At 38.7% G+C, this 15,735-nt stretch overlaps 1 protein-coding gene across 5 annotated transcripts in view; it reads right to left on the bottom strand.

Annotated features, from left to right (window-relative positions):
• PALLD (palladin, cytoskeletal associated protein) overlaps nucleotides 1–15,735 on the bottom strand; it is a 426,115-nt gene that overhangs the window by 212,981 nt on the left and 197,399 nt on the right. For all 5 annotated transcript variants that reach the window (XM_045880159.3, XM_045880160.3, XM_045880163.3 and 2 more), the window contains 4 exons: nucleotides 14,472–14,577; nucleotides 12,024–12,098; nucleotides 7,810–7,951; nucleotides 7,255–7,278 (listed from right to left, as the gene is read on the bottom strand). In XM_045880159.3, coding sequence (XP_045736115.2) covers nucleotides 7,255–7,278; nucleotides 7,810–7,951; nucleotides 12,024–12,098; nucleotides 14,472–14,577 — 347 coding nt within the window. The remainder of the gene's footprint in view (nucleotides 1–7,254; nucleotides 7,279–7,809; nucleotides 7,952–12,023; nucleotides 12,099–14,471; nucleotides 14,578–15,735) is intronic.

Here is a 15,735-nt window from a genome sequence, read left to right as displayed (position 1 = left end):
CATTTTAATCCATTTTTCCTAAGTGAAAAGTTTTGATGGAATGGAATAAATTACTAAATTAGAGACCATTTTTACTGATGATAAATTTTTTTTATGGTTACCTAAAAATTACTTAATCATATAAATATCTCTCAGAATTCAACCTTGAGTTTCATTCAAAGTTTTGATGTACTTAACACTTGGTTAAATACAAATAGTTTTGTTTGCCAAACGTCATAAAATGATGAGGCAGCAAGGATAATATTACTAGGTCCTTTGGGTAATAAGGGAACATTTTTATAAATGCTTTCCTTCACAGCCCTTACTTGTTTTCCTCTTTGGGGTCCAGCCTAACTAAAAAGAAATCCAGCTTTTACCTCCCAAACTACATGGTTTGTCTAAGACAACTGATAAAAAAGAACCTGAACTAAAATCAACAAAATGAGATTCCGTGTGGGTAAATATAATGTTTGCATAAATTTTTTAAAGGATTGTTTTACAGTTGCAAACCATATCTTATATAGAGGGTATTTTTATTTGGGGGGGGCTAATTTAAATGCACAGTTTAAGGAGTAATGATAAAACGGACCCCTGTGCACCCATCAAGTCTAAGAAATAAAATATTACCAATACTTTAGAAATGCCCCCTATGTGCTCCCCAATTTAATCTTTCTTCTTCTTCTCCTTTTGAGGAGCATAATCAGTCTTCTGATTTTCATTATGTTTATCACATATGTATCCTTCAAAAAATGTGTTTAGTTTTAAAAAATTGAGTCATAAGCGTAAATAAAAAAACTTGTCACTGTTCAAGAAAGTTCACAGGAACTATCTTTGGGTATAAACTGGCTTCAACATCCCTGTGAGTTTACAAAAGCCCCCACAGAAGTCATCAGCAGACAAGGTCATGAGTGAGTCCTGGGAAACCTACGGCTCACCTCGGTGGGGAAGTCTGGCGGGGCTAAGTGTGGGCAGGAACTGGAGCGCCAGCATGAATAGTTGATGGAGTAAGCGTCCCCACGCTTTCTGTTTTTAAGTTCAATGTGGCCAGCTTCCAAATCTCAGCACCAGATCAAGTCAGAATGGTGCGGGTGGAGGGACGAAATGAATGTTCTTAGCTGAACCAGGAGGCAGGGCAGGGAGGGGAAAGCACGAAAGGCCAAGAGAAAAGAGAACTACCCTGCCATTCTGTCATCAGGGTAAAGGTCGAAGCAGTGGCAAAGAGCTCTTCGTGATGAAAACGTCCATGAGTCTGTCTCTTGCATCACACTACTCCAATCTGGACTTGGCCTCCATTCCTGACACACAGCTGTTACCCTCCGGCGGGCTCCCTTTGGCTCTTGCCTGCATTTGATCTCCTGCTTTCTAGGTGAATTCTCTTGCTGTGGTAGAGCACAACCCAAATAAAGAGTTGTGGAGGAAAACCTTTGAGACCTTGCAAGTCTGGAAACTCTTGACTACATCTTCATATGGAATCGAAGGTGTGGCAGGGTATAGAATTCTAAGTTGGAGGTAATTTCACGTTAGAATTTTGAAGGCTTTGTTTGTCTCTTTGTGTCTAGCCTGACTACTGAGAAGTCCTAAGTCATTCTGATCTTGTTAGTTTTATGTGACTTGATGTTTTCTCTCTGGACACTGGCAGAATCATCTCCTCATCCTGGATATTCTGAATTTCACGATGCACACTGCTGTGAATTTATTTGCATCCACTGTGCATGCAATGAGTCCTTTCGATCTGGAAACTGGTATCTTTCAATTTGGGGAATTAAAAAAAATTATTTCATTGATAATCTCTTCCCCTCCTTTGTTCTCTCTCCTGGAATCCCAATTATACATGTGTAGTCTACTTAAGCAAGTTCTCCAGCATATTCTAATTTTTTTTTACCTTTGTTCTCTTATATTCTTTTTTGTCTTTCTGCCCTACTTTGTGGGATATATCCTCAACTTTTATTTCTGCTACCAATTTTTCATTCCAAGAACTTTTTGTTTTCCAAATATTCCTCCCCTCTTCTAAAAGCTTTTTAATTTTTACTTCTTGGATGCACTGATTCTCTTATCTGAGAGGAGTGCTGTTTTGTTTTTACATTTTCTTCTCTCTGCAAGTCTGTTTTATCCAAGTTGCTTTTCAGGGCGGCTTCTTTTCTTCTGTATCATCCATGACAGATGTTTCTTCAGAGGTCTTTTCTCTCTTCTTGTCTGACATGGTTCTGAGTTAATTAGAAGCTCTGAGCAAGACAGAGGAGCTTGCCAACTTTGGCCCTACCACTATGGTGATGTGGATGGCCTCTTCGTTGGAGAAACTTCCGTATCACATGTATCAATTTTCCTTTCTCATGGGATGTTCAGATTGCCCAGAAAGGAGTCCTTTAGGCTCTGCCAGGAAAGGAAAGGCTCTGAGGCCAGCATTCTAGAAGGTCAGTTCAGAAGACTTGGAATAGGAGCACTGAGAATTTAGAATTCTAAGAGTCACTCAATTTTCTTTTTGGTGCACTCTCAAATGTGCCTCAAAGCTTTCCCTCTCTCCCCAGAGATTAAACCAAACTTTCTTGGTCCGTGGGACCCTTAGTGTCTCAGTAATAGTTTATGATGCTCCTAAGCCAAGAGATATCCCTAACAGCTTCATTTATTTAGTTATTTTGAAAGGACATGTAAGTATTTAGGTCTTAACAATTTAGTTACTGTTTGAAAAAACAAATTCATATAAATTGAAAGAAAAGTATGATTTTGTTCTTAAATAACCACAATTACTAACTAATGAATGCACGCATCTGTTGCATACTGCAGAACTCTTGAGATCAGATGGGGCACAGCCAGCCTCATTTCACGTTCCACATTGACTTTCATGTGGCACTTGCTTTTTATCGACACATACACATCAAAAACTGAGTTTCAAAAAGATATGATGTCATAGAGAAGAATGTGGGGTGCTCTAATGTTGAAACTCTGAACCATTTCAAGCTGGTAGCTATATCTATCAGATGTTGAGTATCATTGTGTTTGCATCAAAAATGTCAAACACGACAGCACCTCTGTCAATTGGTGTGGTGCCCCAGGTTCGAGAACCACAGGCTTCACACAACCCACTTTTGTTCAACCTACCATCTGAACCTGGACTTGCATTAAGCGTTGAACTATGGACAATCTACTGGGATCTCAAACCTCCTTACCATTGCTCTCCTACAACTCAGCACTACAGTACACTTAACAAGTATAATTAACTTCACATTCTGAATCACAGAATCAGAACATGAACTCTATGATCTAAGATGATGGGTGGCACTGGTTAGCAGAGATTCATATTGAAAGTATACAAGGCACCGTATTTTTATGTGTATAATTTCCCAGCCAGCAAGACCCAGTATTTTTAATTTTGCATGCCATTAGACAATGCTGTAGAAGTAACTCAATACAGTTTGTGGCTGCTTCCAGACAGCTGAGTAAGGGCCTGAGTATTAAGAGCTGTCAAATGAGTGTTCTGTGCCCTCCATACCACCCCCGCCCCAGACTAGCCTTTGAAGGATTCAATCAGTATAAAGTCAGAATGTCAAAGAAAGAGGCCAGAGCAGGTAATATGACAAACGGATGTTGGTCTTAAGTAAGCTGACTAGCTATTAATTCACAAAACAGTCTGAAAAGATTTGTGATGCAAGCTGACTTCTGTCTAGACAGAGAAGGGAGTGTAAAACACATTAGACAGATACAACACAGTAATGACAAGAAAAACCTGTTTCAGTCTCTCAATGCATTTGGAGAGAATCTGCTAGTTCCTTCTTTATCTCAATATCTAATCCCTAATGGGGCTATAGCTAGGTACTAGTGAATTTCAATTTTACTTCTAGAGCTTCAACACATCTTACACATGATTTTAAAAAGAAGAGTAAAGAGATACAAAGAACGAAGGAGGAAAAAGGATAGGTGAAAAGAGAGATTAAGAGAGAGAGGAAGAGGGGGAGGAGGAGAGAAGCGAGGGAGCACCAGTGAGGAGAGAACAAGAGTGAATGTGTCAGAGGACTGGAAGAGAGTAGGAAGAGAGGGTAATAAAATCCGAATGCTTAAATACATTCCTGAATTTCAAAGGCTATTTATGTTTTAGCATTTGGAAAACATCACTTGGCCTAGTCCTATAAAATTTATCTCTTTCCTCAGATGTATTATAGTCATGTCTGTTTTTCTTCTTTCCACTTAACAGTGGCTAAAAAAACAGCTATCTGGGAAGCCAGTTCTTACATCCATTTTATATGGCTGAATAAGTTCAATGGCCTAATGGATAAAAAAGTCAATCAGGTCATTTAAGGAAAGTACACAGTTCAATATATATTTTGTTTTTTCCCCCAACCATGTCAACAGTCAACTTCAAGGTCAATGTAAGGAATACATCCAGCTACTAATAAAAGAATCATCATCATACCTAGTCTAATAATAATCAAGCATGCCAAAACATTGTTTAAATACAAATATGTTTTAACATTTGCTTGTTCTGAAGTTCTCACTCATAACAGCTCACATGAGCAGTCACTGGAATAGCCATTCATGTGTTTAAAGTTTTGTTTTAAAAAGAAATACGATCAAGAATTTTATTTAACACTACACACCAACTGTAGATTTCTGAAAGGAGACAATTTTGATGCTCAATTTAAAAAAACCAGGGAACAATTCCAGTACTATAGTAAATATAATTATGGAGAAATTATCAAAGATCAGAGAAAACTAGCCTTTTTTTTTTTAAGATTATTTATTTATTTATTTATTTGACAGAGACACAGCGAGAGAGGGAACACAAGCGGGGGAGTGGGAGAGGGAGAAGCAGGCTCCCCGCTGAGCAGGGAGCCTGATGTGGGACTCAATCCCAGGACCCTGGGATCATGACCTGAGCCAAAGGCAGGCGCTTAACGACTGAGCCACCCAGGCGCCCCCATGTTTTATTTTTAATAGCTCCTGCCCATCTACAAGGTTTTTTTCCCCCTATATTGACAGATTTGGTTGACATAGTTCTGTACCAAGAAATATTTGTTTTCAGCAAATTCTATTATAGTTGGAACGGAGGAGACTGTTTTATTAAATGCTTTAAGATAGAACTGAAGGAGAAAAAAAATAAGAAAATTCAGCGAACACGGGGAGGAGAAACTTTTATATTGCTAGGATATGCAGCTTAAAAGGAAGGCCTCCCATATCTTGCTCTTTTCTTCATGACTTTGCCTGTTAAAAATCATTCTAGGGGCGCCTGGGTGGCTCAGTCGTTGGGCATCTGCCTTCGGTACGGGTCATGATCCCGGGGTCCCGGGATCGAGCCCCACATCAGGCTCCCTGCTCGGCAGGGAGCCTGCTTCTCCCTCTCCCACTCCCCCTGCTTGTGTTCCTGCTCTCGCTGTCTCTCTCTCTGTCAAATAAATAAATAAAATCTAAAAAAAAAAAAAAAAAAATCATTCTAGAGGTCATTTTATTCCAGGAAGCTGCCTAGAACTAATTTTACTAAGTAATCCTGATCAAAACTATATTCTAGAAGCAAAACAGCAAATCATAATTGAAAAAGAGTGTGTGGTATGAGGGGTAAAGAGGAAGAGGATGGAAGAGGGGGGTGGTAGATGTTTCTATTCTCCGTCCCCACCCAAATTTATTCCTTCTGGGCCAATATACTGAGCATTTTCAATTTTCAAACATGTACATACTCAGAAACTAAACTATGCAGCTTCTAACCAGTGTTGTGAATTTTCGGATGATGGTTAGTTTAGGATTTTCCAACAGAGATCATCAGAGATATTTCATAAATCATCGTCACCCCTGTAGGGGATGACGATGGCAATGACACGATGAAAAAGAGTTGCATAAATTTGCACAGAATCCAAAACACAACATCAAAAGCAGTCCTAATCTATTCCAGTAGTAATGCTTTTAGAATTTGTGGCCCAAAATGTTAGTTTTATTTGTACATAAAGTATCGAAAGGCATAAACCGCCAATAGGTTTTTCACATAAACTTTTCTGTAGAAAAAGAGGTATCTGGCTCCTACTTTTATATCTATCGATAAGTCTATTTAGAACAGTAAACCCAAAAGATGTGCCCTAACATCTTAGCTCATGCAATAGACTGAGTTTCAGAAGTTCCATGTATCAGGGAACCAGCATGATGCAATTTTATATGAAGACCTATCACAGACAAAATATGCAGTTGTGCATTTCCACATTTTGAAAAGTGACTACAGTATTCAATGTGGTGACTGACACATTAGGTGGGACAACATGTTCTAGCTGTAATCATGACAAGAAGGCAGCAGATCAATCCCCATTGTTCTCTGAGGATGCTACTCAGCATCTTTTAACCTTGGGATCCTAAAAGGATCACACCCTACTTTTAATGGCCCAGTGCTCAGCCGTGAAAGGTTCAGGACAAACCACAGTTATCTGACCTGCAGTAGCCCATAGAGAACCTTCAAGTTCCCCAAGAACGGACAGAGCAAAGCCTTGGCTCCTAAGGGACATAATGGCAGAGTCTGCTCGACCCTGAGGCAGAAGCACAAATCAGTTTTTCTACCGTTAGCCAAGGAGTCAGCAAAACTGGTAATTTTGCTGATGGGAGAAACACAAAAGAAAGTAGTCTCAAGGAGGGTGTCCTATGAAATGCACAGACAAAAATTTTCGTTTCTTTTGCAAACATTGTTGTAGTTCATGGGGAGTCATAAATATACAAGAAGTCTGGAGCAGGGAAACAGTCAGACCTGGCGCTTCTGGATAACACAGCACTCTGCTGAGGTCAAATGACCTGGTAATTAAGAGAGGTCCTAGGGCAAGATGACTTTCTTCATGCTTGTAGAACAGTAAAAGTTTACGGCTCAGGGGACATAAATGAGAAATGCCAGTGGTCAGCTTTGCTTACATCTTTGGGCTGCTCTCATGTGAGACAGTTCTAAGCTGGAGGGTCGAGCCATTAGTAGGTTTTGGTCCATAGAAGTATGCAGCAGATGGTTCTTTTCTACTGGAATTTTAGGCGGATGTTTTTTCATCATGAGCTTAGTTTGCTTTCTGAATATAAAAGACTATATTTTAAAAAGCCGTAAGTCAGAGCTTCACCTTCTTGTCTGAATGGAACTTAATGTTTTACTAATAAAGAAGCTGATGTAAAAATGCAGTGTACAGACCCCATGATAAAGAAGATATTGTCTTTAAGGGGGTTTCGTATTTCCAGGGAACTGCAAAAACATTGTTCTGCTTATGGCTTTAAAACTGAAACAAAGAACTATTGAAACCCAAAAGATACATTACCAAAGAAAAAAGAGCTTCTTACCAGGTTCAGCTGTAGATCTAGGTTCTGTTTGTCACACGAGGAAAAAAAAAAAAATCAAAACATAGTATTAGAATGGGGTTCCGTTAATAAGAAACCTACCTATCTTTCTCTATTACTTTGTCCAGGACATGTCTGTAGGATATAGGGAACTCCATAATAGTAAAGATAAAGTGATAATAGATCTATTTATATTTCTATAAATACAGAAACCCAAATTCCAGTAACAGTTTACACTAGGAGGTTTTTTAAACCACAGTTCATAGAAGGGCTTATAGGAGGCTTGTAAACCTCCTAAAATTATTTGGCCAACTTTGAGTTCAAATGTATGTAACATTTTTTCTGAAGAACATACAACTTTTATTAGACTTTCAAAGGGGTACACAGTGACCACCACGACTTTAATTTACTGGACCCCGCATATCTGCAGATTATCTGGCCTCACTACTCTTCGAAAATAGAAATCAATTCATCTTGAATGACTAAACACTTCTTGGTTTTCCTGAAGCTTGAGAGAAGAAAATGGATGGATGTGGGAGAATGGGCACCTCTCCTTACTTTTCTGTAGAATTCTGAAATCTGGAGAGTCTTGAATTTCACTCCCTTGTCGGAACCACTTGACCTGCAAAGGGGGTGCTCCTCGGACCCGGCACTCCAGAACCACCACCTGACCCTCAGATGCTGCTATGTTTTGCAGTTCCTAAAAATTCAAGGAAGACACTCCCCATAAGACTTTGGTGCACTCTTACACAATTTCAAAACAGAAAATAAAGCTTCCAAATCTTAGAGGGGAAAAATATGTAAAACTTGCATTATAAAATAATTACCACTAACTCAGGTAAAAGTAGGCACCTTGAAATCCATCAATCATTAGCTTTCTATAATCTCCGTGTAATGAGATTAGTAAGGTCTACCACTGGGGCCGTGGACATTTTGGGTCTGTCTGCAAATTTATTGACACTTTCATATTTATGGAATTTTATGGCAATGCCTGTTACCTTTCTCTATCTACACTGAAGAGTTAGCTGGTGGAATGCAGACTTCCTAAAACAATTATATTCCATATGAATGTAGATTCCTGGGAAAACCAGACAAGAAGAGAAAAAGGCATAATTTGTTTTTACATGCCCCAACCTTTTCATGTACTCCCCCACCACCACCACCATCTCTGGAGCTTCCTATGTCAGGTTTATTAAGATAAGGGGCTTGGGGATTTTCTCATTTTGGAGTTCTGAGTAAAATAATAAAACCTGCAGTACTTCTCCATTCATGACCCTTATTTCCTCTTCCCTTGCAATTATGCTTGTTGCCCCTAACCCCACTCCAAGTCCAGGCCAGTAAATTTCTACAGTGCAACAGATTAGAAATTAATTCGGCTGCACAGATGCAAAGAGGTAAAGCTTTTATACTTGTTATTAAATATCAAAGCATGAATAGTCCCCTCACAGATGTCCTCCCCCTGCCTTCCTCCTCCAGGATTACTTAGCAATGGGGCCTACTTCAACTTTTTGACTTTTGCAACTGCTGACTTGAGAGTATGAGATCTTACATAGGTGATGTAGAACTCTTAAAATAATTCAGATATGACAGTAATTCACCTACACGTCAACCAAAAGCAAACAAATCCCCATTAAGAAGTGTGTGGTCTTTTCTGGTTTTGTTTATTTAAGATTATCTGAAGGGACAACAAATGGAGTGCTGGGAAAAAACAAATGTTGCAGCAAATGGGCTGCAGTGAGTGTGGTAGAGCCCTAAGGAAATTCTCAGAGTCGACGCTGTTGGCAGAAGAACTATAAAAAAAGGCTAATGTTAAGTCTGAGAAGGCATTTGATAATAATCTGGGTGGTTAACAAGAATGCTTTTTTTTTTTTTTTAGTGAAAAGGTTAAGATTATTAACTACTTCTGATTGCATTCTGTCTCCTTATTTTTAAATATAGGAAATCTCTGGTTTTAAATTGATTTTTTTTTACTTTGTGACTGGGTCCAGAAAAGAGCTAATTTATAGGATCACAGCAGGAAAAGTGTTGCTAACAGGGCCCAGGTTGTGTGGATTAATTATTAAACACTTCCTGGCTTGTCCAGGAAGTTGCTCATGGTAGATTTCAAATGGTACACAAATATTTTTCATGACTGAGCTTTCGGGCACCAGAGGAGACTCTGATTTCTAGGATTGTGTGTTTTGTTCAAACATTGGAAAGTCAGAGATAGAGAAAACGGGTAGACGCCAAGGACCCGAAGCAGTCAAAACTCCACAGTTATTCCAGGATTACAATACCACTCTACCTGGAGCAAACTTTGTTATCTTGAGAAAAGCCACAGCTAAGCAGAGTGAGCCATTAGGAGAATCTTCAGCGACACAAGGGGGAGCCTTGAAGGAGACTCAGAGCCAGCCTTCAGAGGTTGCACATGGCAATCTACATCATCCACTCAGGGTAGAAATGGGGACCCCTGAGTGTTTTAGGGTCCACATAAGGTATCTCCTGTCATATATCAAACCCACCTGATACTGTGATTCCTTGAAGGGGCCGAACTATTTAGAAAGAAATGCAACATAAGGCTAGTTGCTCTCTTGTCTCCCATGAGTCTCTACTGTCCCCAGTCCCATAGTCCCAAACCAGCTCTGCTGTCCCAGCTAAGCCCGGTGGCCTGCAGGCAGGAGCACGGCCTCTGCCTCTGAGCAGCTGTGACACCTGGAAATCCTTATCACAGCAGTATGAGGAAATAGATGGGGCGCCTATTAGACCGGCAAAGCCCACCTCACATTCACTGTCACCATCACGCCCAAGAGAATGACCAAAAAAAGATGCTAAGGGTGGCAAAGGGGAGGCTACTTTGAGTTACAAAGGAGATGAGCAGATTTATCTTCTAAACCTGCCCCTCCAAAACCAAAGCCCGGGCCCAAAAGGAGCCAGCGAAGCAGGGAGAGAAGATGCCCAAAGGGACAAAGGGGAAAGCAAATGTCAGGAAGGAAGGAAGCAATTCTGCAGAGAACAGAAAACGGTCTACGGTCTAGACACAGAAGGTAGAAGGCACTGGAGATGCCCAATGAGGTATTCCATGCTGCCACTCACTCTACAGTTTTGTGATTTTTTTTTTAAATCAACCTTTATAAAAATACAGAATTATGTTTCACTTTTCTTTTTACTAAGCTGTGTGGTTAGCATAGAGTATGTTTCCCGGTTTTCTTCTGGGGGAGTGGATATACCACTAATATAATGTCAATGCCTCAGGAGCTGGAATGCAATGGAGGAACAAGGTTTTTTGTCTAGCTTTTGAGGCTTTCTCTTGGTGCCCAGGAGGAGTTCCGTACCATCACACTATGCCAGGCCACGGTGGGGCAGCCCTGTAGGGAGGGAAAGCAAAATCTCACGTCCTCTCTATTTGCTTAAATCAAGAGATGCACTGGGACCCCAAAAAACAACATCAGGGAACACAGACTTCCTGGTGATGATCTGGTGAAGCTGCTTTTGAAAAGCTCTAAAACCACATAGCAGCTGAAGTACCCACACCGTGGGAACATCTGCTATTCTCAGCATGAAAGGACGACTTTATGGATGACTACAGTGGCATTGCTTTCAGTGGTCAGGTTTTTTTGTTTTGTTTTGTTTTTTTGGTACTTTCAAAGTTGTTGTCAAATATAATCATTTGTTGCCAGTGTCTTACACTAAATATCCTGCTTACGAAAAGACCTTTAATAAAGTTGGATCCAGGCTGGCTTGGAAGGAAAAAAATCATTCCCTACAAAAAGACAAGCAAGATGCTCTTCCCTACTGCCTTGCACAAGTTTTATGGATTTGCTTTTTCACATATGTCTTTTGTTTACTTGGCCTAGATTCTTGTAAAAAGTGTGAGGTAGGAGTCCAATTTAATATTTTTTTATCTCTACTGAAGAAGTCATTCTTTACCCAGCGATCTATAGGTTTCTGTAGATATTGGAGTGTCTGTGGGCTCTGATCACCTCCCAATTTGTCTGGTCTTGTTCAGCACCATACTATCCTAACTACTCTACCTTTACAAAGTCTTGACATCTCCGAGGACAAATCCTGTGCCTTCCTTACCAGCATCTGATTTTCCTTCTTCAGGAGTACCCTGGCTATTTTTAGACGTTTTTTTCTTAGAATCAAATTGCCAAGTTCTACATCAAACAAATAAAACAAGGAACCCTTTGGAATTTCAGCTAGATCTGTATTAAATTTATACATTAATCTGGGAGTCATGACTTTTATCATTTTTCAGTCCACAGACATGGAATCTCTCTCCACTTATTTGGGAAAGATATCCACTTTTTAGGTGTCTTTCAATCAAGGTTTGTAATTTTCTCAAAAAAAAAAAAAAAATGCCACCTAGAGCCATTTCTGAGTTGAGCAGTTGACTACTGAAATGGATGTCATTCAGTTTGGCAATGCAAAACACAAACTTGGAGAACAAACTGAATGTTAGTCCTTTTTTTTTCTCTCTCTCTAAAACATGCTGGTTCTCCCAAGCAATTTCCTACACAGCTCTTTCTCTCATTTTTTTCTACCCGTCTTGGTTTTCCCCACTCTACTGTAAGCTCTATCAGGTCACTGACCACGCCCACATCATTCAGACCCTTGACAGGATGATACTCACACAACAGTTGTTCCGTAAATACCTATTTAGCCCCAAAGGTAACCACGAGAGCCTGCGGATCTGCTCATTTTAATTTTTAAAGACTGCTACATGAAGCCCCATGTGAAGGGAACTTAAGGACCAAAGCAAACACAGAGAACGAGACTTGCAGATATCAGACCTTTGTAAAAATAGGAGGAAAGTAGGCAGAAGCAGCTCCATCAGGTCGGCAGAGATACGAGGTTGGACTGTGGACCTGAAAACGCAGAGACGCATGGATCAAATTCTGAATATAGAAACTGTTGAAAAGACAGGCTAAAGAAAACTTTCATTATTGGGGTCACTCCCCATGAATGGAACGAGGGAATGCAAATAGCGCCATGTGTCATTTTGCTGGTCTAGGCTCACATACAGTACAGACATTGTTCCACGTCCTCCTTTCACAGCTGTTACACTTCTCTATTCAAAAGGATATTCAAGGTAAAAGTTCCCTGGTTCCTTGGGGATCCATGAGCTTGTAAATGCTATTACCAAATGGATTTCTGTGTGTGGGACTTCCACAGGGGTCTTTTCAAAAGTTCTCACAGACATTATATTTTATTTTTAAATACAGTCTGGATTCATGGAATTAAAAGCACAAGTGGCTGGCAGTGGAGGGTAAATTATCAACCATCTACCTTATGTTTAGCCTGCACTCTTTTTTGTGTAAGGGATCACAGGAAACAAGTTAAAAAGGAATATATTGTTTTTTTCTTGATGTGCAAAAAACAAAGGTGCTAAAATACTTACTGAATGGCACTCGTCTCTGGGGAAATATAAAGATTCCAGAGTAGTGAATGGAAAATATGTCTCTTTCTCCAATCATTTATCTTCAAACACTTTGGATTTATTCCCTTCTATGTAAGCAACTGTTAGCTTCTTAACCCCAGACGATGGTGATCTGATACCATGTGTCTAAATATGTCACAAGTTATCATCGAGAATGTTGGCAGAGCTGTAGAGATGCTAGGATAGTAAAGGGCCTTATTCATTATCCTTGTAAGACTTTTCATTGGCTTGTGCTTCAGACTGGGTTTCACTTTTTGTTGTCTTTATATGTCCAAAGACTATTTGAACACTTATATAGTATTTAGTCTGTGCCAGGCACTGTTCTAAGTGTTATAGGGAGATTCACTCATTCACTGAATCATCAGGATAGTCCTGTGAGATAGATGGTATTATCTTCATTTTATGATGAAAAGACCAGGCATAGAGAGGTTACAACAAGTGGTAGACCTAGGATTTGCACCCAGGCAATCGGGCTCCCGGGTGTTCAACTTTATGTGATGTTGCTTAAAATAATAAAGCAATGGAGTTTCTGTGAGCCCCTCATCCTCCTATACAACTGGAATATATGACCTTCCATTTAGTGTTCCTGGAGAACTTAAACAATTTAAAATGTACCATTTACATTATCATGGTGCTTACATATTTAAATATTTTCTGCTCTTAGGCTTTTGTGTTACACTTTAACACATTCTGCCACATTCAAGAAATGTTTCATGTGTATATTTCCTGTTTCCCATGCATAGTTCTATAAAGTGTTTGGGAATGAAGCTGGTGATGTATTTTTTTCCAATGAAATTCCTAGCATGGTGCCAATAAGCATTCATCACTCATCAATACTTAAATATTAAACAAAAAAAACCCACTGATTTAATCAGAAATATTTTTAGAAGTTCCACTCTGGTTTAGGGGTTTACAGGAAATATCTATGCTATCTTTGAATGAATTATACTGGTTGGTTCAAGTTTATAAACTCAAATGTCTTTACTGTTTCCATATTACACATATCCAAGAGTATATGTCACATACTACAATTACTAAAACACCTGAGTGCTCAATAGATGGAGGGCCTGGTGATGCTCACAAAACAGACTAGTTAGGAATTCATTTACATTTCAAGAGCAAGGATGCGGAAGCCTTTTGTGAGTGTCTTATTTAAATATACACATCATAGCACAAAGGCAAAGTAACATACATCTGATTAAAACATTTAGATTCTAATTATATTTTTACTGTTTTTAAAAAAAATTTCCTGTTATGTTTACAAAGTAAACTCAATATTATTTTCCAGTAGTGTGTATTGTTGTTCTTTCTTGGATATAGCAGTCTTATAATGAAAAAAAGGCAGGATAAAAATGCTTGGTTAAGTCAAGGAACTGGAATTTTTTTTAAATTATCTGTTTATCTCTTAGAAGAACTTTTGTTGGTATGTGGACTTTTCTTGCTTCTAATTTGTTTTAAATGAGCTAATAAATTTGGCTAAACAGAAGAGGACATATAGGTGGAAGAAAAATCAAATAGTCATAGCTAAAAGAGATACCACTTTATCAGGTTATGGGCTGTTAGAGACATTCCTAATGGAAATGCAGACGTTGACTAATTGGTGATGTGTTTTTGATAAAAGATGATTTTTAGTGGGTTGAAAGGGAGGACTTTACCTATCATTTTCTTTCCTCCCAGTTGTGTTTCCACTTAAAAAATACTACAGGGAGTGTACTAGCTGGAATCAAAAATGTAATCTTTAAACCAAGAAGTTTGCTAATGAATTTGACTCACTATGGTCTCTGGTCCAAGGCACACTTACCTGTTGAACAGGGACAGACAATGGTTGAATCACAGCTGTGGTCACTCCTGTCTTTGGAGATGAGGATCCTATTGTCAAGGAGACAGAAGTTGTTTTCTTTTGAGCTCTGGAAAATAAGGAGGCAAGTGTGTTCCATCAATTTTTTTAAAGCAGGAATTGCTCTTTGAAAGATTTCCCCACAAGAGCTCAGTTTCTTTTTGTGTACTCAATCCACTTCAACTGTAAGTGCTTCAGAAATGGGAAGCCATAATCTACAGTTAGAATAGCTGTGGTCAACATATGCATAGAATAGATCTTATAGATATTAGCAAAATAAACACACGGGTAAAAAAAAATAACTATATATAACTCAGTTATTATCAGAGAACCTAAAGTACTGAACTTGGAAATCCTAAGAGAAAAGAAAATATCTGGAAAAGGCCCAATCTGTAGCAATAAGCAGATACTTGAAATCTTTAGGGTTAGGGTTCTGTATTTAATTCAAAGTTTTAGTGGTCTATTTTAAGTTTAGCAGCTGTTCTTTGTTCTGGTTTCTAATTTTGTTGAGAATGTCTTGGCATTTTTGTCTTTTCTTACTGCATAAAAGTTAGTGAGGTGTAGAAAAAGGTTAAGAAGAGTTGGTTTCTAGGCCCAATTTTGCTAAGAGGCTGGCTGTGCAATCTCAAGCGAGTTAAGATCCTTATCTGAAATCAGGAGTGGCAGAGTAAATGATCTCACAAGGTTCCTTTAGCATTAATACTCAGGGATTATTTGATGCTGAATAGATATAATTGTTATGTATCTGCTAGTAGATCAAAGGAATTTATTAGCACAGTCTCAACACTCATGGAGTTTTCTACAAAATTCTGGTAGGTTTAATTTTATTTTTGCAAAAATTTAATTATTATCATCAATTTACATAATAATTATTTTGGAAAATAACCCATTTGTCTTTGTAAGAAGAACTAAATTTTACAATTTTCATGATAAGACCTAACTAGTAATAGTCTTTATTCAAGTATTTCTGGGCTAATTGCACACTTTCCAATTTGTATAAATAGATTCGTCCTCATTTACATTTTGGTAATGATTTAACTAATTTCCTCTCAATGTTGCTGTTGTTTTCATATATTTATAACCAGTTAGTTGTCCTTGAAACTTAAGATTGTCTACGGTGTGATTTTGGCATCTCAATGATGAAGTACAGACTTCAAAGTCTAAATTCCTAAGTTAGAAATTGTGTTCCACATTCAAATATTGGATCTTTGACTGACATCAGCTGACC

Source organism: Mirounga angustirostris, unplaced genomic scaffold (assembly GCF_029215605.1).
Source record: "Mirounga angustirostris isolate CCGP_5_RB_7025 unplaced genomic scaffold, mMirAng1.0.hap1 SCAF_2, whole genome shotgun sequence".
Taxonomy (NCBI): domain Eukaryota; kingdom Metazoa; phylum Chordata; class Mammalia; order Carnivora; family Phocidae; genus Mirounga; species Mirounga angustirostris.
The sequence above is the reverse complement of the archived record's forward strand: the minus strand, read 5'-3'. Positions and strand labels throughout refer to the sequence as shown.